The sequence below is a fragment of the Saimiri boliviensis genome, chromosome 7 (assembly GCF_048565385.1).
Source record: "Saimiri boliviensis isolate mSaiBol1 chromosome 7, mSaiBol1.pri, whole genome shotgun sequence".
Taxonomy (NCBI): Eukaryota; Metazoa; Chordata; class Mammalia; order Primates; family Cebidae; genus Saimiri; species Saimiri boliviensis.
This window is the reverse complement of record NC_133455.1, coordinates 21,853,681-21,877,381: the sequence shown is the minus strand read 5'-3', so window position 1 is coordinate 21,877,381 and position 23,701 is coordinate 21,853,681. Positions and strand designations below refer to the sequence as shown.

Sequence of the window (23,701 nt, the reverse complement as noted above, 5' to 3'; positions counted from 1 at the left end):
TCCAAGTGGCTCCTCAGAAGCCTCATTCCTTTTGACCACATACCGTGCCCCCTTAGACTCGTGCCCTCGGTCCAGAGGAATCACTGACATCAGCGGTTGGATGGCCAGCATTTTGCTGTTGACCCTCCCTCCTGGAGCTGTGTTTTTCTCCCGCTATTTCCCCCACTCTTTGCCCCATGCTGCAGTCACAAATGCCACAGGCAGCACCCTGACTCAGCTTGTGTGGGAAGCCACTTCCCCGGTCCCCATCTGTCAGCTGTGGTCCCACAAGAGATGGAAAGAATTACTCAGCACACACTGGATGCTCATAAGGGCCATGATTCCCTAACCTTCATACATAATGCTAGGCCACCTTGGGCCAGCCCCTTCTGTGAACCCCACATCAACCCACCAGACAGACTCATTCAGAGAGCAGATACATCACATGCGCACCACTACCACCCACACAGTGCTCACAGCAGACATATTAATCAATCACGGGCTCTTTCCTGCTGAACTTGCGTTGGTGCCAGAATCCTCTTCACTCCAGCCCCCTCCACAGCCTCCATGAACTTAGCAGTGAGAACCGCTCAGTTTTGACTCTTCCACCTGCCATCCTGATCAGGATTACAGTCAGTGTCCCTCCCAACTCTCAGGTCTTCAGCCCACAGGGAGCTTTCATATCCTTGGCTTTCCCCCACTTTCTCTCCCTTCTGAAAAAGAACTTTGCTGAAGACTCTGTCCTGTCATGGGATTCCAGAGGTTCACATCCCTGCTCTGACACTCTACAGCTATTTGGCTTTGGCAAGTTTGACAACCTCCTGAGCTTCAGCTTCCACATCTGTATAACGGGACCAGCATCTGCCTTGAGAAGTGAGAATGTTCCTGGGAGGGCACCAGCCATGAGGGACCACACGCTAGTGCCGGTGCACAGCCTGCTCTGGGCTCTGCCAGGAAAATCGATCAAGGATTTAGATGGGGAAAAAATGACACAGATCAGCCATTAATTGACAAAATTTTATTGTAGCCCTTGCATCTCCCTCCCAGGCAGCCGGACCGCTCCCCCAACACCCCATCTGGGAGGCAGCCGGACCCCACCTTGTGCTTTGGTAGGGGACATCCCCCACCCATGTCTCCCAGGAGACCAAGGCCAGCATACCTTGAGAATCTGTAAACCTATGCCAGGACTGGGGTTAACGCCTCACCCCACCAGCTGAGTCTGCCAGGACACAGGGCTCTGGGCAGCTCCGAACCCCTCCCGAGCCCCAGAGCCTATGCCACCCACACCCACACCATTCAGGACTCTGGAAGGAGGTGAGCAGGGACCGTACCAAGACCCCAGAGGTACCCGCAGAAGAGAGCAGGGCTTGCTAGGGGAAAGACAATGAAGCAGCCAAGGCTCCCTCTCGAGGGGCTCTCATCTCTGGCTGTGCTTCTCCAACCCAAGCTGCCCCTCTCCACAGGGGCAGTGACAACTGTACCCCCCAGGCCAAGTCCAGAGTCACAGACCCCATCCCCTCCCACGAGCAAACAGGAAACTAAAGCAGTGAAAACATCAAGCTTTGTTGCCAGAGGAAAAAAATGTACCGTTAAGTATTTAAAAGTAAAATTCAAACTGAGGTCCCAGCCCAACGGGCCAGCCGTGAGCTGGAGAGGCCTTGATTGCAGACACACCCCCTTCCAAATTTCCCCAAGCCCCAGGGTCTCCAAAGAGAGAAGAGGCTGAGTCTGTCCCTAAGAGGCAGCATTTGGGGAAATCAAGGTCAGGGTGGAGGTATCCTCAGGGGGTCCCCAGTGTGGGGCACTGAGGACTGTAAACATGACCCAGGGTGAGGGCCAGGGGTGTCCCAGCCCCAGGGTTCTCCTCGAATGAAGAATGGGCACTGTGGTGAGAAGAAGGTACCGGCGGACAGCCTCGAAGCCAGGCAAGACCCGGTCCCCGCTGGGGGTATGAGGGTGGGGGCTGAGCTCAAGAGGGGCATGGGGGAGGGGACTGCCTGGAGCTGAAGAGGGGCTCTGGAAGCCACACTTGGTGTGTGGTGTTTTTTTCTCTGCCACTAGGTCAGCACCTGGGCCTTCCTGGGTGGTGAGTCAGCTGGTGGCCTCCCCTCCCTGGGGGATCCTGCTAGAAAGTCACCTCAGGCCATGGCTGCCCAGCCCAGGGAGGGAGGTCAGGCGAGCTCCCAAGGGGCCCCAGGCTCGGGGGCTAAGACTGCAGGATGCAGTCAAGGAGTGTCCAGAGAGCACTGTGAGGGCCCCACCCCAGGGACACAGACCGGGCCCGTGGTCAGAGAGCCGCTGCGGCCAGGAGCCCAGGGGACCAGGCCACCTCATCCTACTGGTCCTGCACTAACACCTGGGCCTGTGTCCCCAGTCACCACCTTCCGAGCCACTGCCCTGCTCCTGGAGACAGCGGGCACAGAGCCAGGCTAGTTCCTCTGGCAGGCCCTGGAGCAAGGCCAGACCCAGATGTGGCTGCCACAACGGAGCCTCTCTCTGTCCACCACAAGGCCCTGGTCAGGGTCCCAGTGACCCTCTGAGCTGCAGGCCCAGCAAGACCTGTTGCCAGCAAAGGCCCCTGCCGGGCAGCTCGGGCTGGCCTGGGGCCAGAGTTCTCAGGAAAACTCCCCCTCAGGCCCTGGATTCTCCTTAGCATGGGGCCTGACATCCCCTCAAGGCTAGGTGTCTAAGTCACATGGTCCTAAAGGCCCACTCAGAATCTAGCATCTTCTCAGAACCTGCATCCCCCAAACCAGGCCACTCAGGGCCTGGTGGCCAGCCTTGCCCACAGTTTCCCTGAGGACCACGCTCCCCAGTCTCTCCAGGACCCGGCCTGTCCCAGAGGGCGTGGGGCTAGCGTCTCCCTAAAATAGGCGCCCTGGTGGCCTCAGGGCTGGACCCGGCTGCTGAGCCACTGGCCACGCAGGGCCCGGATCTCCTGGCCATAGCACTCGTGCAGCCGGGCGAAAGGCGCCAAGTCCAGGGGCCCATGGGGTGCAGAAGTCCTGCGGCGAGGCGGTGGTGGAGGGGGCTCGGTGCTCCAGACAGCACAGCCATTTTCCTTGGGCGGGAGGGCGCTGGGCCAGCGGGGCAGGGGCGGGGCCAGGGCCGGGGCAGAGGGCAGGGCTGGGGTTGGGGACAGGGGATGAGGCAGGGGCTGGGGCAGGGGCAGGGCCGGGCCACTCGCGCCGCGCACGGCTGCCAGCTGCTGCTCCAGCTCGCGCACCACCAGCCGCAGGTAGTCAAAGCTGGCCCGCGACAGAGCCTTGACCCAGCCCTCCATGGCGGCCTGGCTCTCAGCCGCCAGCACGTACGTGCGTGCCCGAGTCCCCGCGAAGCGCACGGCAAAGGCGAACTCCTCGGCGGCCTCCACCAGCTCCACGGTGCAGCCCTCCAGGATGATGACGCCCACGGGCTCACGACTGGCCGCGTCCTCGAAGTAGAAGAGCATGTTCCCGCGCAGCACGAACCAGCGCCGGTGGTAGGCCGCGTGCCGCCCGCCCTTCTTGTACAGGAAGCCCGCGTTGTCCACCGGGGCGTCGCAGGTGGCGTAGAAAGCCAGGCTGCGCTCGTTCAGCTTCATGGCGGCAATCGCGAGGCCTGGAGGGGAGCCCGGGACCTGCCGCCCACGGAACGGCTGTTACGCATAAGGCTAGGTCACCCAGGGCCCCGAGGGGACCTTGCAGCCACTCTACATCCTCGTTTAACAGATGAGGAAACTGAGCTCACAGGATGGAAGCGGCCAGCCCATGGGCTCACAGCTGCAAAGAGCAGAGATAGGACTCGAACCTGGGTCTCACCGGCCTCCCAGACAACCTCATAACCTCCTGCACTCCGGCATCCCTGAAATAATGATGTGAGTTCCTGCTGCATGCCAGACATTTCAGAGGGATGTACTCACTTGATCTCACAACAGACCTTAGGTCACAGGGCCCGGCTCCAGTTCAACAGATGAGGAAACAGAGGCACAGAGAGGTTAACTGCTTCCCCAGCGTCACGAAGCAGGTTGGGCAGGGCTGAAATCTAAACCCAAGCCTCACTGCAGGCACTGCTATTTCCATCATCCCAGGAACAAGAGCAGCTGGCCTTCCACAGGCCCTGCCAGGTCCCAGCCCCGACTTTGTGGTTCAACCTTGGTTTGTCCATCCATGAAATAGGGATATGAGCAGAACCAACTTCGGAGAGTTGTAGGGATTGACTTCATTCATGAAATTTTTTTTTTCTGAGGGGGCACCCAGCTAGGAACCAGGGACCTCTTGATGAAATGTTTATTAAGCACCTATTGTGTGCCAGGCACTGTTCCAGGCCTAGGGATTCAGCAATAACAAGATGGACAGGGTCCCTGCCCTTGTGGTGTTGAAATGCCAGCGGCAGGTGAAGGGGAGCAGACAGTTAACAGATAAGACGTCTGCCAGGTAGTCTCACCTTCTACGGAAAATAATAAGACAGGCTGGGCGCAGTGGCTCATGCCTGTAATCCCAGCACTTTGGGAGGCCCAGGCCGATCCTCCTCACCTGAGGTCAGGAGTTTGAGACCAGCCTGGCCAACATGGCAAAACCCCGTCTCTACCAAAAATAAAAAAAAGTAGCCAAGAGTGATGGTGCACACCTATAATCCCAGCTAACTGGGAGAGTGAGGCAGGAGAATCACTTGAAACTGAGAGCCAAGATCACGCCGCTGCACTCCAGCCTGGGAGACACAGCAAGACTCCATCTCAAAAAAAAAAAAAAAAAAAAAAAAAAAAAGCCGGGCATGTGGGGAGCACCTGTAATCCCAGCTACTTGGGAGGCTGAGGCAGGAGAACTGCTTGAAACCAGGAGATAGACGTTTCAGTGAGCCAAGATCGTGCTATAGCACTCCAGCCTGGGGACAGAGCCAGACTCCATCTCAAAAAAAAAAAAAGAAAGAATCTGGGGAAAGATGCAGGGCCAGGGTGCGGCTGACTTACAGGAAGGAGGGGCAGGGGCATCCCATGCCTGTTCAGCACAGAGGACTCTAACTCTATGTGGTCGGCCACAGTGACTCCATCCACCTTCCCCCAAGGAGTATACGATGGGGCAGCGCTGTCCAGGAAGGACTTACCAGGAGGTGACACCTGCGTCCCTGGCCTGGCCACCTTCCCCTGGGGTTTTCCATGGCCACTTTGAGAGCCCACCTTATCTCCCATTTCACAGCCTCACCCTGCATAGGATGGTAGCTACATTCTTCAAGAGGCAAAGCATAGAGATTCCCTGGCATGCAGCAGGCACTCTGTGTTCATTCCCCTGCCTGGGTGGTGTCTTTCTCAGAGTCTGGTGGAATGAGGTCAGGGTGGTGGCTCTCCTGGGAGCAGCTGACCAGTCAGGCCCTGTCAGGCTACTTGACCTAGGGTGACGGGGGTGTCCTTGCCACCTCCTGCCACCCACCTAGGCAGTCAGGGAAGGCTTCCTAGAAGAGGCAACATGAGTTGTTACTTAGAAACTGAGATCAACCAACCCAAATGCCCATCAGTGACAGACTGAATAAAGAAAATGTGGTTCAGATACACCATGGAATACTAGGCAGCCATAAAAAGGAATGAGATTCATGTCCTTTGCAGGGACATGGATGAAGCTGGAAGAGCCATCATCCTCAGCAAAATAACACAGAACAGAAAACAAAACACCGCATGTTCTTTTGTTTTGTTTTTTTGTTTTTGTTTTTTTAGAGATGGGGGTCTGCTACGTTGCCCAGGCTGGAGTGCAGTGGCTATTCACAGGCGTGATCCCACTACTGATCAGCATAGGAGTTTTGACCTGCTCCGTTTCTGACCTGGGCCGGTTCACCCCTCCATAGGCAACCTGGTGGTCCTCCGCTCCCGGGAGGTCACCATATTGATGCCAAACTTAGTGCAGACACTCCATCAGCATAGCACACTACAGCCCAGAATCCCTGGACTCAAGCGATCCTCCCACCTCAGCCTCCCGAGTAGCTGGGACTACAGGCACGCGCCACCACACCCGGCTGCGTGTTCTTACTCGTAATGGGAGTTGAATAAGGAGAACACGTGGACACAGGGAAGAGAAGAACACATACCAGGGCCTGTGGGGAACGCGGGGGCGAGGGGAGGACAATTCGAGGACGGGTCAGAGGTGCAGCAAACCACCATGGCACACGCATACCTATGTAACAAATCTGCACGTTCTGCACATGTATCATGGAACTTAAAAAAAAGAAACCCAGATCAGCTTGTCCTGACCTAGTAGGGGGCTAAGGCCAGGGCCCCCAAAGGCTCCAGGTGTTGAATCCCCCACCCTGCCTCTCAGATACAGCTGTCCCTCTCTGAGCTGCAGGGATTCATGCATTCACACAGCACCACCCATCCACTCCCATGTGGATGCAGGCCCCAGTTCTCATAAGACCCTCCCACCCCACTTGCCCACTTCCCCTCCTACCTCTCAGGCCACCGCTCACCTCCCTGCCCTCTGCTCAGCTCCAGCCTCAGCTCGCGCTCCTCTGGATCCAAATGTCAGCTCTGCAGCATCAGGGCTGGGGGACTCCAGGCAGGCTATTAACCTCTCTGGGTCTCCATTTCTACATCTGTAAAACGGGATCATAACAGCACCTAAGTCAAAGCTGTTGTGACAATGAGACAGTGACTACGTGGACTTTGCGGAGCACGGGGCTAGGCACAAAGCGCCTGCTGAGCACAGTAGCGATTCACATTCTTCTTGGCTTTTCCCCAGACATCCCCATCTATTGCTTCCGACCTGAGCGAACGGCCCTTGGTTTCCCTCTCGCCCCTACATCTGATCACACATCAAGTCCAGTTGATCCCCCCTCCAGCCTCTTCCAAATCAGTTTCCTAATCTGTCCACCCCCACCTCCCCACTCTAAGCCCCATCACCATTCACTGGGTCAGCTGCTGAAGCCTCCTCGGAAGTCTCCTTTCCCCTCCCTGTCCACATTCCTCAAGGTAAGAGCCAAGCCTATTTCCCAGGCTCTTCTCCAAGCCACACTGAAATCCACTCCCCACAGAGGGATCCTGTGAACATTAAGTCCAATCACACTCCTCCTCTGCTCTAAACCCTCCCATGGCTCCCTGCTTCTCTCAGCATAAAATTCAATCCTTAGGCAAGGCGTGGTGGCTCCCACCTGTAATGCTGGCACTTTGGAAGGCTGAGGTGGGAGGATTGCTTGAGTTAAGAGACCAGCCTGGACAACACAGCAAGACCCCATCGCTATAAAAAATAGAAAAAACACCTGGGTATGGTGGCACACACCTCTAGTCCTAGCTGTCTGGGAGGCTGACATGGAAGGACGCTTTGAACTTGGGAGCGATCGTGCCACTGCACTCCAACCAGGACAACATAGTGAGACCGTCTCAAAAAAAAAAAAAAAAAAAAAAAAGCCTCCCATGGCTTCCAAGTTCCCTTTCCCTACCTCTGTCCCCCTTGCTCATTCAGCTCCTGCCTCTGAGACCTGGCCCTGGCTGTCTGCCTACAGTGTCCTCTCCAGGTCTTCACAAGGCCAGCTCCCCATCCTTTGGTCTCAGCCTGGCCGTCACCTCCTCAGAGAGGTGGTCCCTGGCCACCCTATGCCCCCCAGTCCCTCTCCTGTGCCTCCACCTGAAATTATTAGTACTTGGGTCATTTTTGCCTGCTCCAGGAAAGCAGGGGCGTTTGTGATCTGACTTCCAGTGCCTAGCATGCAGTAGGTGCTCACATAGCTGTTTGATTCATTCTACAGCTATTTTCTTAAACTTCTCAACAGGCCCAAGACAAGGGGTCTCACCCCACATTCATAGACGTGGAAATGGCCACAGAGAGGTTCAGTAAGTTGGCCAGAGGCATACAACTGTGCGCAGAATCCCATGCTCCAGGCAAGCCACCCAAAAAAGGAGCTGATCTTGGGGTCTCCCCACCCCAACGAGGCCAAAGGAATAGGAACTTCTCTCCTGCTCAGCAACACTCCCCCCACCTCCACTGAACAGATGGAGACCAAACTGGTTCAAGGTCACCAGCAGGCACAGAACCCGGCTCTGCCCATGACCCCTGCCTCCACCAGAACGGGGAAGGCGGGAAGCCACAGGGGCACAGGCTTCAGCCTTGCCTAGAGGGAAGGCCTGGCCCCTGTCTTATCTCACCACGCTGTTTTCCAAAAAGTTCAGAGTCCACTGTGGCCACTGCTGCTGATTCAACAGCCCGCAGCCAGGCAGGAAGCTGGAGGGAGCCTGGCACTCCTCTGCTCCCAAGGCCAGGGTCCTGCCTCTGCCGGTCCAGGCTAGAGGACCCCGGGCAAGTCATTTCACCTTTCCAAGCCTCAGTTTCCTCATCTGTTAAAATGGGCTGTGTGTCAAGGGTTCAGCGAGCTAAAAGAAGGAAAACCGAAGGGCAAACTATGGGAAATGAACTGCAAATAGTAGCTGCTGTGAGTTGGGGCTTTTTGCAGCCTCATCAGCAAAATGGGGAGTTAACTTCCATCCCTCTAAGGGCTGAGTGAATCTACTCCTGAAGAGTCATTTTGCAAAATACTTGGTGGGTAGTGAGTTGAACGCTCAGGGAAAGAGCCGTCAAAAGGCAAATAATTCATCCAAGATCTCCAGGGGCACCGCTGGCCCTGGAACCCAGGTCTCTGGGGAGACTGAGGCATGGCATTTTGGCACTCACTTCAATGAAAGAAGCCAGAACCGCAGGTCTTGGGGCTGAATCCAGGTGCCCTCAGTGTCCCCCAGCAGTGGGCATGGGGAGGAGGGTGTGGCAGGCACAGGCTGAAAAACATGTGTGCCAAGAACACTGAAGAGCCGTCAGTCCATCACCGCCCCAGCAGGGATCCCAGGGACGCCAGCACCACCGACCGCGCACAGACAGCCCCCCTGCCTGCCTCTCCAGCTGTGGCCCTGCTCCCAGCTGTCCTCTGTCTCTTTGTGTATTGTGCGTGGGAGCTCTCTTAAGTTCGTTAAAGGACAGCCCGAGCCCCAAATGGGTGGTCAGCGGCAGAATGCGGGGCTGAGCCGCAGTCCCCCTCAGCGGCAGACGTCCCTATGGGCTGGGGGCGGGGAGGGTAGTCATCGGCCAAGTCCGCCAAGGCTGCCGGAAAAGTGACCGCAGGTGCGGAGTCCCAGCGGGCTAGATCCCCGCAGCGGGCTCTCCAGGTGGCCGGGGCAACCCGAGGCCCAGGGCGGCCCGACCCGGGTCCCGCATCCCCGTGCAGGTCCCCCGGCCAGGCCCGCCTTACCTCGCAGCGCAGGCCTAGGGCGGCGACGGGACGGGAGGCGCGAGGCCGGGGGATGGCCCGTCCATGGTCCGGGACTGGCCCAGTGGCGGCGACGGCGGCGGCAGCGCTTTGTCTCCCGGGCCGGGCCGGCGCAGCCGCGGGAGAGTGCGGATCCGACGGAAGGAGGCGGGAGCGACCGGCCAGTCTGCGACCCACTGGCGCGCCCCTTTAACCCTTCCCAGGCTGCCAGGGCCGCGCGTTCTTCCCGCCTCCCGATTGGCCTGCCCCCACCCAGCACGCCCCCGGATTCGCCACGCCCCCGTGAGCCCGCCCTCGAAATCGCTCTTAAAGGGTCCGCGCCTGGCTCGCGGCTCCCCGGTGCCCGAACCCAGAAGCTCTTTGAGATTCCAAAGGTAAGGACCGGCCCAGGTCGTGGATTCGCCTGGAAAGAGCATTCGGGGGTCCTGGGCGGGCCATTTGCTGAAGTCCTAGGCTTGAGTCTGAGCTCCGCCTTAGAACGAAGCAGGAGGGTCGCTTGAGCCCAGGAGTTCAAGACCAGTTCAACACGTAGGCAGACCCCCATCTCTACAAATAATAAAAATATTTGCTAAACCTGGGTTGACAGGTTTAGCAAATTTAACGCCCAGTTAAATTAGAAAAATATTTCTAACTCCTGAAAAATGTGTGCTTGGCGGAAAGCAGCTGAATCCAGGGCATTTCCATACAGCACTCTTCCATAGGAACAGGGTGCCTCGAGCGTCCCCTGGCCCCAGGTGAAGAGAGAAAGTTCTGGAATTAGACTTGAGTTCGAGTTGCACTAGCCCACTGGACACTGTGTGACCTTAGAGAAATCATTTCACTTCTTTAGGTCTCCGTTTCCTCATCTGGAAAATAAAGACGATCATAATATGTAACATGCACGGCACAATAGTAAACTCTCGCCGGGCTCGGTGGCTCAAGCCTGTAATCCCAACACTTTGGGAGGCCGAGGCGGGTGGATCACGAAGTCAAGAGATCGAGACCATCCTGTTCAATATGGTGAAACCCCGTCTCTACCAAAAATACAAAAAATTAGCTGGGCATGGTGGTGCGTGCCTGTAATCCCAGCTACTCAGGAGGCTGAGGCAGGAGAATTGCCTGAACCCAGGAGGCGGAGGTTGCGGTGAGCGGAGATCGAGCCATTGCACTCCAGCCTGCGTAACAAGAGCAAAACTCTGTCTCAAAGGAAAAAAAAAAAAAAATAGTAAGCTCTCAAGAAAGGAATTGCTGTTGGTTTTGCTCTGCCCAAAATAACACAGTTTCACCTCCTTGAACCCTTCCTTACTTCCTGTTCCTGCTGCCTCTTCTCCACCACCCACCACCTCCTAATCACGGTCCAGTCCTGGCCTGAGGGCAGGAAGAACAGGACAGACCAGGGTCAGCTCTCCATTGTACAGCATCTTACTAAATGCCTACTGTGTGAGACCAGGGTCAGCTCTCCATTGTACAGCATCTTACTAAGTGCCTACTGTTTGCCAGGCACTGTTCCTGAACCAGGTAAGTAGGTGCAGCCAGGAATCAAGACAACAGCAAATGAGTTCAGGAAGTGATTCATGCTAGGTCTATACACCAAGGCAACGGGGCAGAAAGCCTGGTAGTGCAGCTTTCTTTTTTCTTTTTTGCTTTTTTTTTTTTTTTTTTTTTTTGTCACCCAGTTTGGAGTGCAGTGGCACAATCACAGCTCATTGTAACCTTGACTTCCTGGTTCAAGCTATCCTCCCCCCTCAGCCTCCCAAGTAGCTGGGACTACAGGTGTACATCACCACATCTGACTAATATTTTTTAAATTTTTTGTAGAGCTGGGGGGCCTTGCTGTGTTGCCCAGGCTGGAAGTGCAGCTTTTAGACAAGGTGCAAAAGACCTGGAGGGATGAGGGAGGGAGCCATGTGGCTACCTGGGGGAAGGCTGTCCCAGGCAGAGAGAACAGCAAATGCAAAAGCCCTGAAATGGGGCCATCCTGGACATGTTTGAAGAACAATGAGACCAGTTGAGCCAAGAAAGCAAGGGGAAGAATAGTAGGAAAATAGGTCAGCTGGCCGGGTGCGGTGGCTCATGCCTGTAATCCCAGCACTTTGGGAGGCCGAGGTGGGTGGATCACTTGAGATCAGGAGTTCAAGACCAGCCTGGCCAACATGGTAAAACCTTGTCTCTATTAAAAGTACAAAAAAAAAAAAAAAAAAAATTAGCCAGGCATGGTGGCGCACACCTGTAATCCCAGTTGCTTAGGAGGTTGAGGCAAGAGAGTCACTTGAACCCAGAAGGCAGAGGTTGCAGCAAGCCAAGATTGCACCACTGTACTTCAGCCTGGGTGACAGAACAAGGCTGTAATTCAAATATATATACATATATATATATAAAACTTGGTATACTCTCAGGAATTTCTGGTTAAAAAAAATAGTCTGGCGCGGTGGCTCACACCTATAATCCCAGCACTTTGGGAGGCCGAGCTGGGCGGATCACCTGAGGTCGGGAGTTCAAGACCAGCCTGACCAACATGGCAAAACCCCGTCTCTTCTAAAAATACAAAATTAGGGCCAGGTGAGGTGGCTCACGCCTGTAATCCCAGCACTTTGGGAGGCCGAGGCGGGTAGATCACGAGGTCAAGAGATCAAGACCATCCTGGTCAACATGGTGAAACCCCGTTTCTACTAAAAACAAAAAAAATTAGGCCGGGCGCGGTGGCTCAAGCCTGTAATCCCAGCACTTTGGGAGGCCGAGGCGGGTGGATCACGAGGTCAAGAGATCGAGACCATCCTGGTCAACATGGTGAAACCCCGTCTCTACTAAAAATAAAAAAAAATAGCTGGGCATGGTGGCTCATGCCTGTAATCCCAGCTACTAAGGAGGCTAAGCCAGGAGAATTGCCTGAACCCAGGAGGCAGAGGTTGCGGTGAGCTGAGATCGCACCATTGCACTCCAGCCTGGGCAACAAGAGCGAAACTCCGTCTCAAAAAAAAAAAAAAAAAATACAAAATTAGCCGGGCATGGTGACATGTGCCTGTAATCCCAGCTACTCAGGAGGCTGAGGCAGGAGAATCACTTGAACCCAGGAGGCGGAGGTTGCAGTGAGCTGAGATCGCACCATTGCACTCCAGCCTGGGCAACAAAGCATGACTCCATCTCAAAAAAAAAAAAAAAAGGTACAGATTATTTGCAAAGCCAGGTGACCTAGGGGCTTATGGACCATGGGAGAGATTTTGCTTTTACTCTAAGAGAATGAGGAGCCATGGGCGGGTTTTGAGCAGAGTAGGGACATGGTCTGTGTTAGATTTAACATGGTCCCTGACTGCTATGGGAGAATGGACTGCAGGGAATGAGAGTAAAAGCCAGGAGACCAGGGAGGACACTACAGCAGTAGTCCAAGCAGGCGATGATGGTGGCTTAGAGTGGACCAGTGGTGGTGGAGAGACGTGGTTAATTATAGATATATATTTCATGGATATATGTATTAGTCCATTTTCACACCACTGATAAAGACACCTGAAACTGGGAACAAAACAATGTTTAATTGCATTTACAGTTCCACGTGGCTGGGGAGGCCTCAGAATCATGGTGGGAGGTGAAAGGCACTTCTTACATGGCAGTGGCAAGAGAAAATTAGGAAGAAACAAAGGTGGAAACCCCTGATAAACCCATCAGATCTCGTGAGACTTACCGACTGTCACAGGAATAGCATAGGAAATACCAGTTCCCATGATTCAATGACCTCGCCCTGGGTCCCTCCCACAACACATGGGAATTCTGGGAGATACAATTCAAGTTGAGATTTCAGTGGGGACACAGCCAAATCGTATCATTCTGCACCTGATCCTTCCAAATCTCGTGTCCTCATATTTCAAAACCAATCGTGCCTTCTCAACAGTCCCCCAAAGTCTTAAGTCATTTCAGCATTAACCCAAAAGTCCACAGTCCAAGGTCTCATCTGAGACAAGGCACGTCCATTCCACCCGCAGAATCAAAATCAAGCTAGTTACTTCCTAGATACAATGGGGATACGGGGTATTGGGTAAATGCAGCTGTTCAAACTGGGAGAAATTGGCCAAAACAAAAGGGGTTACAGGGCCCGTGCAAGTCTGCAATCCAGGGGGGCAGTCAAATTAAAGCTCCAAAATGATCTCCTTTGACTCTAGGTCTCACATCCAGGTCATGCTGATGCAAGAGATGGGTTCCCATGGCCTTGGGCAGCTCCACCCCTGTGGCTTTGCAGGGTACAGCCTCCCTCCTGGCTGTTTTCATGGACTGGCAGTGTCTGCGGCTTTTCCAGGTGCACGATGCAAGCTGTCAGTGGATCTGCTGTTCTGGGGTCTGGAGGACAGTGGCCCTCTTCTCACAGCTCCACTAGGCAGTGCCCGAGTAGAGACTCTGTGTGTGGGCTCTGAACCCCGCATTTCCCTTCTACACCACCCTAACCTAGGGTCTCCATGAGGGCCCTGCCCCTGCAGCAAACTTTTGCCTGGGCACCTAGGCATTTCCATACAGCTTCTGAAATCTAGGCAGAGGTTCCCAAACCCGAATTCTTGACTTCTGTGCACCTGCAGGCTCAACACCATGTAGAGGTTGCCAAGGCTTGGGGCTTCCAACCATTGAAGCCACAGCCTGAGCTCTACATTGGCCCCTTTCAGCCATGGCTGGAGCAGCTGGGACACGGCACCAAGCCCCTAGGCTGCACACAGCAGATGGACCCTGGGCCCAGCCCATGAAACCATTTTTCCCTCCTGGGCCTCTGGGCCTGTGATGGAAGGGGCTGCTAGGAAGTTCTCTAACATGGCCTGGAGACATTTTTTCTATGGTCTTGGGGATTAACATTAGGCTCCTTGTTACTTACGAAAATTTCTGCACCTGGCTTGAATTTCTCCCCAGAAAACGGGCTTTTCTTTCTATCGCAAATTACCTCTTAAATACTTTGCTGCTTAGAAATTTCCTCCACCAGATACCCAGTTTCAAAGTCACCTCCACATTTTTGGGTATCTTTTCAGCAACACCTCACTCCTGGTACCAATCTACTGTATTCATCCATTTTCACGCTGCTGATAAGGACATATCCAAAACTGGGAACGAAAAGAGGTTTAATTGGACTTACAGTTCCGTGTGGCTGGGGAGGCAGGATCATGGCATGAGGTGAAAGGCAGTTCTTACGTGGTGGTGGCAGGAGAAAATGAGAAAGAAGCCAAAGCAGAAACCCCTGATAAACCCATTAGCTATCATGAGATGTATTCACTATAACAAGAATAACATGGGAAAGACTGGCCCGCATGATTCAGTGACCTTCCTCTGGGTCCCTCCCACAACATGGGAATTCTGGGAGATACAATTCAAGTTGAGATTTCAGTGAGGTCACAGCCAAACCATATCAATATGTATTTAAAATATATGTAAGATTTGCTGATATGTTGCATATGAGGAATGAGAGAGAGACACAGAGAGAGACAGAGAGAGAGGAAAAAAGGAGTTAAGAATAACTCCAGGACCAGGTATTCTGTCTCACACCTGTAATCCCAGCACGCTGGGAAGCTGAGGCAGGAAGATTGCTTGAGCCTGGGAGTTCAAGACCAGCTTGGGCAATGTAGGGGGACCCCCCCCCACCTCTACAAATAATAAAAATATTACCCAGGGATGGACACTGGCTCATGCCAACAATTTCAGCACTTTGGGAGGCTGAGGTGAGTGTCTTGTCTCTACAAAAAATAAAAAATAATATAAAATGACCTTTAACTTTTGGACCTAAGTAATGGAAAAATGGAGATTTGAAGGGAAAAATGCAGATTAGTCTTTTCATCAAATTGTGCTGGAACAACTGGATATTCATATAGAAAAAAAAATTAGCCTTGATCCTTACCTCCTGCCATACATAAAAATTAACTCAAAATAGAATTACACATAAAAGCTAAACTCGCCGGGCGCGGTGGCTAACGCCTGTAATCCCAGCACTTTGGGAGGCTGAGGCGGGTGGATCACGAAGTCAAGAGATCGAGACCATCCTGGTCAACATGGTGAAACCCGTCTCTACTAAAAATACAAAAAAAAAAAAAAAAAAAAAAAATAGCTGGGCATGGTGGCGCGTGCCTGTAATCCCAGCTACTCAGGAATTCAGGAGGCTGAGGCAGGAGAATTGCCTGAACCCGGGAGGCGGAGTTTGCGGTGAGCCGAGATCGCGCCATTGCACTCCAGCCTGGGTAACAAGAGCAAAACTCCGTCTCAAAAAAAAAAAAAAAAAGACTCAAAGAGGAAAAAAAGAAAAAAGAAAAAGAGTAGGCTGGGCATGGTGGCTCACGCCTGTAATCCAAGCGCTTTGGAGGCCAAGGCAGATGGATCACCTGAGGTTGGGAGTTCCAAGACCAGCCTGACAAACATGGTGAAACCCTGTCTTTAAAAAAAAAAGAAAGAAAGAAAGAAAAAGAAAAAGAAAAAGAGGACTCAAAGAGCATGAACTAGAAAAAATTAAAAATTGGACTTCAGGCTGGGCACCATGACTCACGCCTGTAATCTCAGCACTTCCTGGGAGGCCAAGGTGGGCGGATCACGGGGTCAGGAGTTCAAGACCAGCTTGGCCAACATGATGAAACCCTGTCTCTACTAAAAATACAAAAATTAGCTGGGCGTGTTGGCACGTTCCTGTAATCCCAGCTACTCAGGAGGCTGAGGTAGGAGAATTGCTTGAGCCAGGACCCGGGAGGCGGAGGTTGCAGTGAGACAAGATTGCTCCACGGTACGTCAGCCTGGGCTACAAAGAGAGACACCATCTCAAAAAAAAAAAAAAAAAAAAAAGGACTTCAGTAGTTTTGGGACAGGATCTTGCTTTGTTGCCCAGGCTGGAGTGTAGTGGTGCGTTCTTGGCTCACTGCAACCTCCACCTCCTGGGTTCAAGCAATTTTCCTGCCTCAGCCTCCAGAGCAGCTGGGACTACAGGCACACGCCACCACAGCCAACTAATTTTTTAATCTTTTGCCTTTCTTTAGATTGGGTTGTTTATCTTATCACTGGGTTATAAGACTTCATGATATAGATCTGGCATTCAGATTCTGTCAGATATATATACACCAAGAAAGTTTTTTTTCTTAGTTGGTGGCTTACCTTTTTGTTTCCCTGATAGTTTCTTTTTCTTTTCCTTTCCTTTCCTTTTCTTTTTTCTTTTTTTTTTTTTTTTTTTCTGTCTCTCTCTCTCTCTCTCCCTCCCTCTTTCTTTCTCTCTCTGCCATGTTGGCCAGGCTGGTCTCAAACTCCGGACCTCAGGTGATCTGCCTGCCTCGGCTTCCCAAAGTGCTGGGATTACAGGCGTGAGCCACCTCACCTGGCCCATATTGACTAAAAAAAATAAAGGTTGAGACAGGCATGGTGGGGATTGCTTGCCTGTAATCCCAGCACTTTGAGAGGCCCAGGCAGGTGGATCACAAGGTTCGGAGATCAAGACCATCCTGGCTAACACGGTGAAACCCTCCTCTACTAAGAATACAAAAAAATTAGACATGGTGGCACGTGGCTATAGTCCCAGCTACTCAGGAGGTTGAGGCAGGACAATCGCTTGAACCAGGGGGGCAGAAGTGCTGCGAACCAAGATCGTGCCATTGCCCTCCAGCCTGGGCTACAGAGTGAGACTCCGTCTCATTAAAAAAAAAAAAAAAAAAAAAAAGGTTGTTTTTAAAACTGTAAAAACCCTCCTGGGTTCAAGCAATTCTTCTGCCTCAGCCTCCTAAGTAACTGGGATACAGGGTCACACCGCCATGCCCAGCCAATTTTTTTTGTATTTTTAGTGGAAACGGGGTTTTATCATGTTGGCCAGGCTGGTCTTGAACTCCTGACCTCAGGTGATCCACCTGCCTCAGCCTCCCAAAGTGCTGGGATTACAGGCGTGAGCCACCTCACCCAGCAGTTTTTTTTTGTTTGTTTGTTTTTTGAGACAGGGTTTGGTCCTGTTGCCCAGGCTAGAGTGCAATAACACAATCTTGGCTCACTACAACCTCTGCCTCTCAGGCTTAAACCATCCTCCTATCTCAACCTCCCAAGTAGCTGGGACTACAGGTGTGCACCACCACGTCCGGCTTATTTATTTATTTATTTATTTATTTATTTATTTATTTTTGGTATTTTTTGTAGAGATGACATTTCACCATGTCGCCCAGGCTGGTCTCCAACTCCTACACTCAAGCAATCTTCCCACCTCAGCCTCCTAAAGGGCTGGGATTACAGGCTTGAGCCACCACACCTGGCACAAGCAAAAGATTTTAGCAGATATTTTATAAAAAGCTATAATATGATATACTGGCTAATAAGCAATGAAAAGATGCCCAGTGTCATTACACATGAGAGAAATGCAAATTGAAACCAAAGGAGCTAATACCACGTTCCAATTAGAAAGACCAAACTTAAAAAGACTGACAATACCAAGCACTGGTGAGGATGTAGAATGACTGAAATTTCATACTGCTGATGGGGATGTAGGATGGTATAGCCACTCCGGAAAACAAATTAGCAGTTCTTGTAAAAATGAACAGAAACTCAGCCAGGTGAGGTGGCTCACACCTGTAATCCTAGCACTTTGGGAGGCCAAGGCAGGTGGGTCATCTGAGGTCAGGAGCTTGAGACCAGCCTGGTTAATGTGGTTAACGTATCTCTACTAAAAATAAAATAATCAGCCAGGTGTGTCGGCAGGCACTTGTAGTCTCAGTTGCTCCGGAGGCTGAGGCAGGAGAATCGCTTGAACCTGGGAGGCGGAGGTTGCAGTGAGCTGAGACTGCTCCACTGCACTCCAGCCTTGGTGACAGAGCAACACTCTGTTAAAAAAAAAAAAAAAAGGAACAGTAACTCATCAGGTACAACCCAGTAATCCCCTTCCTCAGTATTTACCGAAGAAAAATAGAAACATTGGAAACATGACCACACAAAGACCTGTATGTGACTATTCATAGCAACTTCATTGAGAAACACCAGAGCCTAGCAGCAACTCAAATGTCCGTCCACAGACACATGGAGAAGCAACTGTACATCCATATAATGGAATAGTGCTTAGCCATGAAAAGAAATGAAGTTTCCATTGACATTAAATAACCAGGAAAGCCAGGCACGGTGGCTCACACCTGTAATCCCAGCACTTTGGGAGGCCGAGGTGGGCAGATCACCTGAGGTCAGGAGTTCGAGACCAGCCTGGCCAACATGGTGAAACCCTGTGTCTACTAAAAATATAAAAAATTTGCTGGGCATGGTGCTGCAGACCTGTAGTCCCAGCTACTCGGGAGGCTGAGTTAGGAGAACTGCTTGAACCCAGGAGGCAGAGGTTGCAGTGAGGCAAGATCGCGCCACTGCACTCCAGACTGGGTAACAGTGAAAGATTCTGTCTCAAAACAAAACAAAACAAATAACCAGAGAGACAAATCCATAGAGCAAGAAATATTCATGGTTGTCCAGGGTTGGTAGGTAGGAAATAACTGCCAGCTAGCTCGGGGTTTCCATTTGCAGGAATGGAAAAGTTCTGGAACTAGATAGTGATGATGGTTGCCCAACAAAGTGCATGTACTTAGTGCCATTGAATTGTACAGTTTAGAATGGTTCAAATCAGAGCTGTGTTGTGAGTATGTGTGTGTGCGTGTGTGTGTCCAGATCCAGGATAAAATGGTAAGTTTTATGTTATGTGTACTTTTCCACAATTAAAAGAAAGAAAGAGGCTGGGCACAGTGGCTCACACCTGTAATCCCAGCACTTTAGGAGGCCAAGGCAGGAGGATTGCGTGAGCTCAGGAATTCAATACCAGCCTGGGCAACATAGGGAGACCCCCATCTCTACAAATAATAAAAGTATTAGCCAGGCTTGATGCCACATACCTGTGGTTCTAGGTGCTGAGGGGCTGAGGTGGGAGGATCGCTTGAGCCCAGGAGGTCGAGGCTGTAGTGAGCTATGACTGCACCACTGCACTCCAGCCTGGGTGGTAGAACAAGACCATGTCTCAAAAAAAAAAAAAAAAAAATGAAGAAGAAGTACATGCAACGACCTGGGTGCCTCTCAAACAATGAGATTCTGAGCAAAAGATGCTGGCTGGGTCCAGGTGAAAGATGATGGTGGCCTGAGAAAGGGAACAGCTTTGAGAAACTGTACAAGATGATCACAGGTTAGAAGTGGGAGGGGAAGGGATAGGAGGAATCCAGTCATCTGATTGGATGCAGATTTGATGATGCTGTTGTCTGCTCTGATATGAAGCATTGGCCCTTCATGGTGGTGAGTGATGCTGGCAGGCCCAAGGTCCAAGGAGAGAATAAGGGAGAGACAAAAAGCTTCAGGCCGGGTGCGGCGGCTCATGCCTGTGATCCCAGCACTTTGGGAGGCCAAGGTGGATGGATCACTTGAGGTCAGGAGTTCAAGATCAGCCTGGCCAACATGATGAAACCCCATCTCTACTAAAAATATAAAAATTAACCGGGTATGGTAGCAGGCATCTGAAATCCCAGCTACTTGGGAGGCTGAGGCAGGAGAATCACTTGAACCCAGGAGACAGAGGTTGCAGTGAGCCAAGATTGCACCATTGCACTCCAGCCTGGGAAACAGGAGCAAGACTCCATCTCAAAAAGAAAAAAAAAAATTCAAAAATTAGCCGGGCATGGTGGTGGGCACCTGCAATCCCAGCTATTTGGGAGGCTGAGGCAGGAGAATCACTTGAACCCAGGAGGCAGAGGTTTCAGTGAGCGGAGATTGCACCACTGCAAGCCAGCCTGGGCAACAGAGGGAGACTTCGTCTCAAACAAACAAACAAAAATACCAGGCGAGCTGCCCCATGCCTTCATGAAGCTTGTGAACATGCAAAGCGTACTCTCTCTTCCAGCACCCAGCCAGTATAGAGATTGATTCTCTCTAGGCAGGAATCGACATCTATACCTCTATTACCCATGCCCGACTTGAAGAATTGAATCGGGCTGACCTGTTCCATGGCATCCTGGGCCCATAGAAGCCCTTCAAGATGCCAAACTAGACAAGTCACAGATTCACGACATCACCTCAGTTGCTCATTCAACTTCTATCTGCAAGATTCAGAGTTTGCACAAGATTTCTTCAATAGAAAAGAACTGAAGGCTGGGCCTGATAGCTAATGCTTGTAATCCCAACAGTTTGGGAGGCTGAGTGAGGCAGGAGGATCGCCTGAGCCTGGGAGGTTGAGCCTTCTGTGGGCCATGACTATGCCACTGCACTCCAACGTGGGCAACAGTATGAGACCCCCATCTCAAAAACAAACAAAGCTGCATAGGAGCATTGACCTTGATAAAGCTGTTGCTTGTGGTCCAGATGCCCAGGCAGCTGTCGGATCTGGAGACAAACCAGAAAATGTTCAAGATTCGTTGCTCCTGGATGTCACTCCTCTTTCCCTTGACACTGAAACTGCTGGTGGAGTCACGACTGTCCTCGTTAAGCATAGTACTACCATTCTTACCAAGCAGACACAGACCTTCACGACCTGCTCTGGCAACCGGCCTGCTGTGCCTATGCAGGTTTATGAAGGTGAGTGTGCCCTGAGCAAGGATAACAGCCTGCTTGGCAAGTCTGGACTCGCGGGCATACGTCCTGCGGTGGGGTTCCTCACAATGAAGCTAGTGACATCCTCAATGTCTCTGCTGTGGGCAAAAGTAAAGGAAGCTGGGTGTGGTAACTCCCGCCTATAATTCTAGAACCAGAATTATAGGGAGGCCAAGGCGAGTGGATTGTTTAAGCCTAGGAGTTTGAGGCCAGCCTGAGCAACAATGGTGAAACTCCGTCTCTACACAAAAAAGTAATAATACAAAAAAATTGTCGGGCATGATAGGGTGTACGTGTAGTCCCAGCTACTTGGGAGGTTGAAGCAGGAGGATCACTTGAGCCCAGGAAGTCGAGGCTGCAATGAGCTGAGTTTGCTCCACTGTACTCTAGCCTGGGCAGCAGAGCAATATCTCAAAAAAACAGAAAATAGGACAGGAAAAAAGAGCAAGATTACTATCACTAATAAATGACAGGGCCTTTTTTTTTTTTTTTTTTTTGAGATGGATTCTCACTCTGTTGCCCATGCTGGAGTGCAGTGGCATGATCTTGACCCACTGCAACCTCTGCCTCCTGGGTTCAAGCGATTCTCCTGCTTTAGCCTACCGTGTAGCTGGGACTACAGGCGCACGCCACCATGCCCAGATAATTTTTTGTATTTTTAGTAGAGACGGGGTTTCACCATGTTAGGATGGTCTCTCAATCTCCTGACCTCATGATCCACCGCCTCGACACCCCAAGGTGCTGGAATTACAGGCGTGAGCCACCATGCCCAGGACAAGGGCATTTGAGCAGGGAAGACATTGAGCATATTGTCCAAGAAGATGAGCAGTACAAGGCTGAAGATGAGAAGCAAAGGGTCAAGGTGTCACCCAAGAATTCACTTGAATCCGATGCATTCAACAGGAAAGCCACTGTTGAAGATGAGAAACTTCAAGGTGAAATTATTGGTGAGGACAAACAGAAGATTCTTGACAAATGTAATGAAATTATCAACTGGCTCCATAAGAATCAGATGGCAGAGAAGGAAGAAATTGAACATCAGCAGAAAGAGCTGGAGAAAGGCTGCAACCCCCTTGTTACCAAGCTGGACCCAAGTGCAGAAGGACACCAGGAGGCTCGCCCGGGGGAGTCCCTGCTAATGGAGCTCCGGCCTCTAGTGGGACTTTCTCAAGGACAACCATTTAAGGGTTGATTAAGCCAACCCCAATATAAAGATCGATTCCACATAGCTAAAACAGTGAAGAACCCAAATTTGTAACAAAATCTGCTGCAGTTTTTATTTATTCATTTATTTATTTTATTTTATTTTTTATTTTTAAAAAGCCTACAGTCCCCAGTATTCCCAGGCGGTCTCCCATACTAACCAGGCCTGACCCTGCTTAGCTTCCAAGATCAGACGAGATTGGGCATGTTCAGGATGGTCTGGCTGTAGACCTGTTATAGTTTTAATGTTGAGCCACTTACGGCTGGGCGCAGTGGCTCACAGCTGTAATCCCAGCAATTTGGGAGGCTGAGACAGGAGGATCATTTGAAGTCAGGAGTTCGAAATCAGCCTGGCCAACATGGTGAAACCCTGCCTCTACGTAATTAGCTGGGCATGGTGGTGCACACCTGTAATCCCAGCTACTCAGGAGGCTGAGGCAGGAGAATCACTTGAACCTGGGAGGTAGAGGTTGCAGTGAGCGGGGATCATGCCATTGCACTCCAGCCTGGGCGACAGAGCGAGATTCCATCTCAAAAAGTAAATAACTAAATGAAAATAAAAAGTCAAACCCTAGAGCAAATTACTGGGCATTCTTAATACTTACATGGAACATGTGCACAGGGGAAGGAAGTAACATCGTAGTTTATTAAAAAAACTGTATTGTAAGTGGAAAACGCAACGTTTTAAATAAAACTGTCTAAAATTGGCACACACCCCCGAAAAAAAAATTTAGCCAATGTGGATGGTGGGCACCTGTATTCCAAGCTACTTGGGAGGCTGAGGTGAGAGGATTGCTTGAGCACAGGAGGTGGAGGCTGCAGCAAGCTCCGCTACACTCCAGCCTGGGTGACGGAGCGAGATCCTGTCTTGAAATAAATAAATAAAGTGAACAATTCAGCAGCATTTAGCACATTCACAATGTTGTAAAGCTACCACCTCCATCGAGTTCCAAAACTTTTTCCTTTTTCCCTTGAGAATTGGAATCGTTGATCATTCCAAAACATTTTTATCACCCCAAAAGGAAAAACTCTGTATCTGTTAAGCAGTTACTCCCTGTTGCCCGTCCCCTGAGCCCCTGGCAACCAGCCATCTGCCCTGTCTCTATGGGTTTCCTTGTTCCGGTCTTTTTTTTTTTTTTTTTTTTTTTTTGAGACGGAGTCTCACTCTGTCACCCAGGCTGGAGTGCAATGGCTCGATCTCAGCTCACTGCAACCTCCATCTCCTGGGTTCAAGCCCTTCTCCTGCCTCAGCCTCCTGAGTAGCTGGGATTACAGGTGCATGCCACTGCTCCAGACCATTTTTTTTGTAGAGACAGGGTCTCATTATATTGCCCAGGCTGGTCTTGAACTACTGACCTCAAGTGATCCACCCATCTTGGCCTTTCAGAGTGCTGGAATTGCAGGTCTAAGCCACTGCACCCAGCCAGATATGCCACCTTTTGCTTATCCATCCATCCACTGAGGACCGTAGGGTGTCTCCACATTTGGGCTACTGTGAACACCCAGGCAGCTTTGTGGCTGGGAACAAGAGAGGCATGGAGAGCAGATGGTGAGTCAGAAGGCCTGGAAAGGGGAATTTGGGAACTGGAACTGGGCTGTGGCCACCAAGATCAAGTCCTGATTTTACCTCCAAACCATGTCTTGAATCCATCACTTCTCCATCTCTGCTTCCACTTCCCCACCCCAGGCCACCGTTCTCTCTCCCCGGTCGGCTGTGGCAGCCTCCCCTCCAACCTCCCTTCTGCCACTCCCAACTCCCTCAGCCCCTGGGCTCATTCTCTACTAAGCAGCGGAGGGATCATCTTAGAACTTACAT

The 23,701-nt window shown here is 51.6% G+C and overlaps 1 protein-coding gene and 1 pseudogene across 8 annotated transcripts; one reads left to right on the top strand and one right to left on the bottom strand.

Moving 5' to 3' along the window:
* Window positions 1-387: 387 nt before the first annotated feature.
* Window positions 388-9,434, bottom strand: PHETA1 (PH domain containing endocytic trafficking adaptor 1). 8 transcript variants are annotated; one of them, XM_074402229.1, is made up of 5 exons: window positions 9,175-9,434; window positions 8,607-8,707; window positions 7,093-7,178; window positions 6,393-6,537; window positions 388-3,598 (listed from the first exon to the last, which is right to left on the bottom strand). In XM_074402229.1, the coding sequence occupies exon 5, from the start codon at window positions 3,560-3,562 to the stop codon at window positions 2,867-2,869; it is 696 nt and encodes a 231-aa protein (XP_074258330.1). In that variant the 5' UTR covers window positions 3,563-3,598; window positions 6,393-6,537; window positions 7,093-7,178; window positions 8,607-8,707; window positions 9,175-9,434; the 3' UTR covers window positions 388-2,866. The 8 variants fall into 8 exon arrangements, with proteins under 8 accessions (XP_074258330.1, XP_074258331.1, XP_074258332.1 ...); XM_074402230.1 differs by lacking the exon at window positions 7,093-7,178; XM_074402231.1 differs by lacking the exon at window positions 8,607-8,707.
* On the top strand, window positions 8,717-21,867 carry LOC101033918 (heat shock cognate 71 kDa protein-like; annotated as a pseudogene).
* Window positions 21,868-23,701: the final 1,834 nt, after the last annotated feature.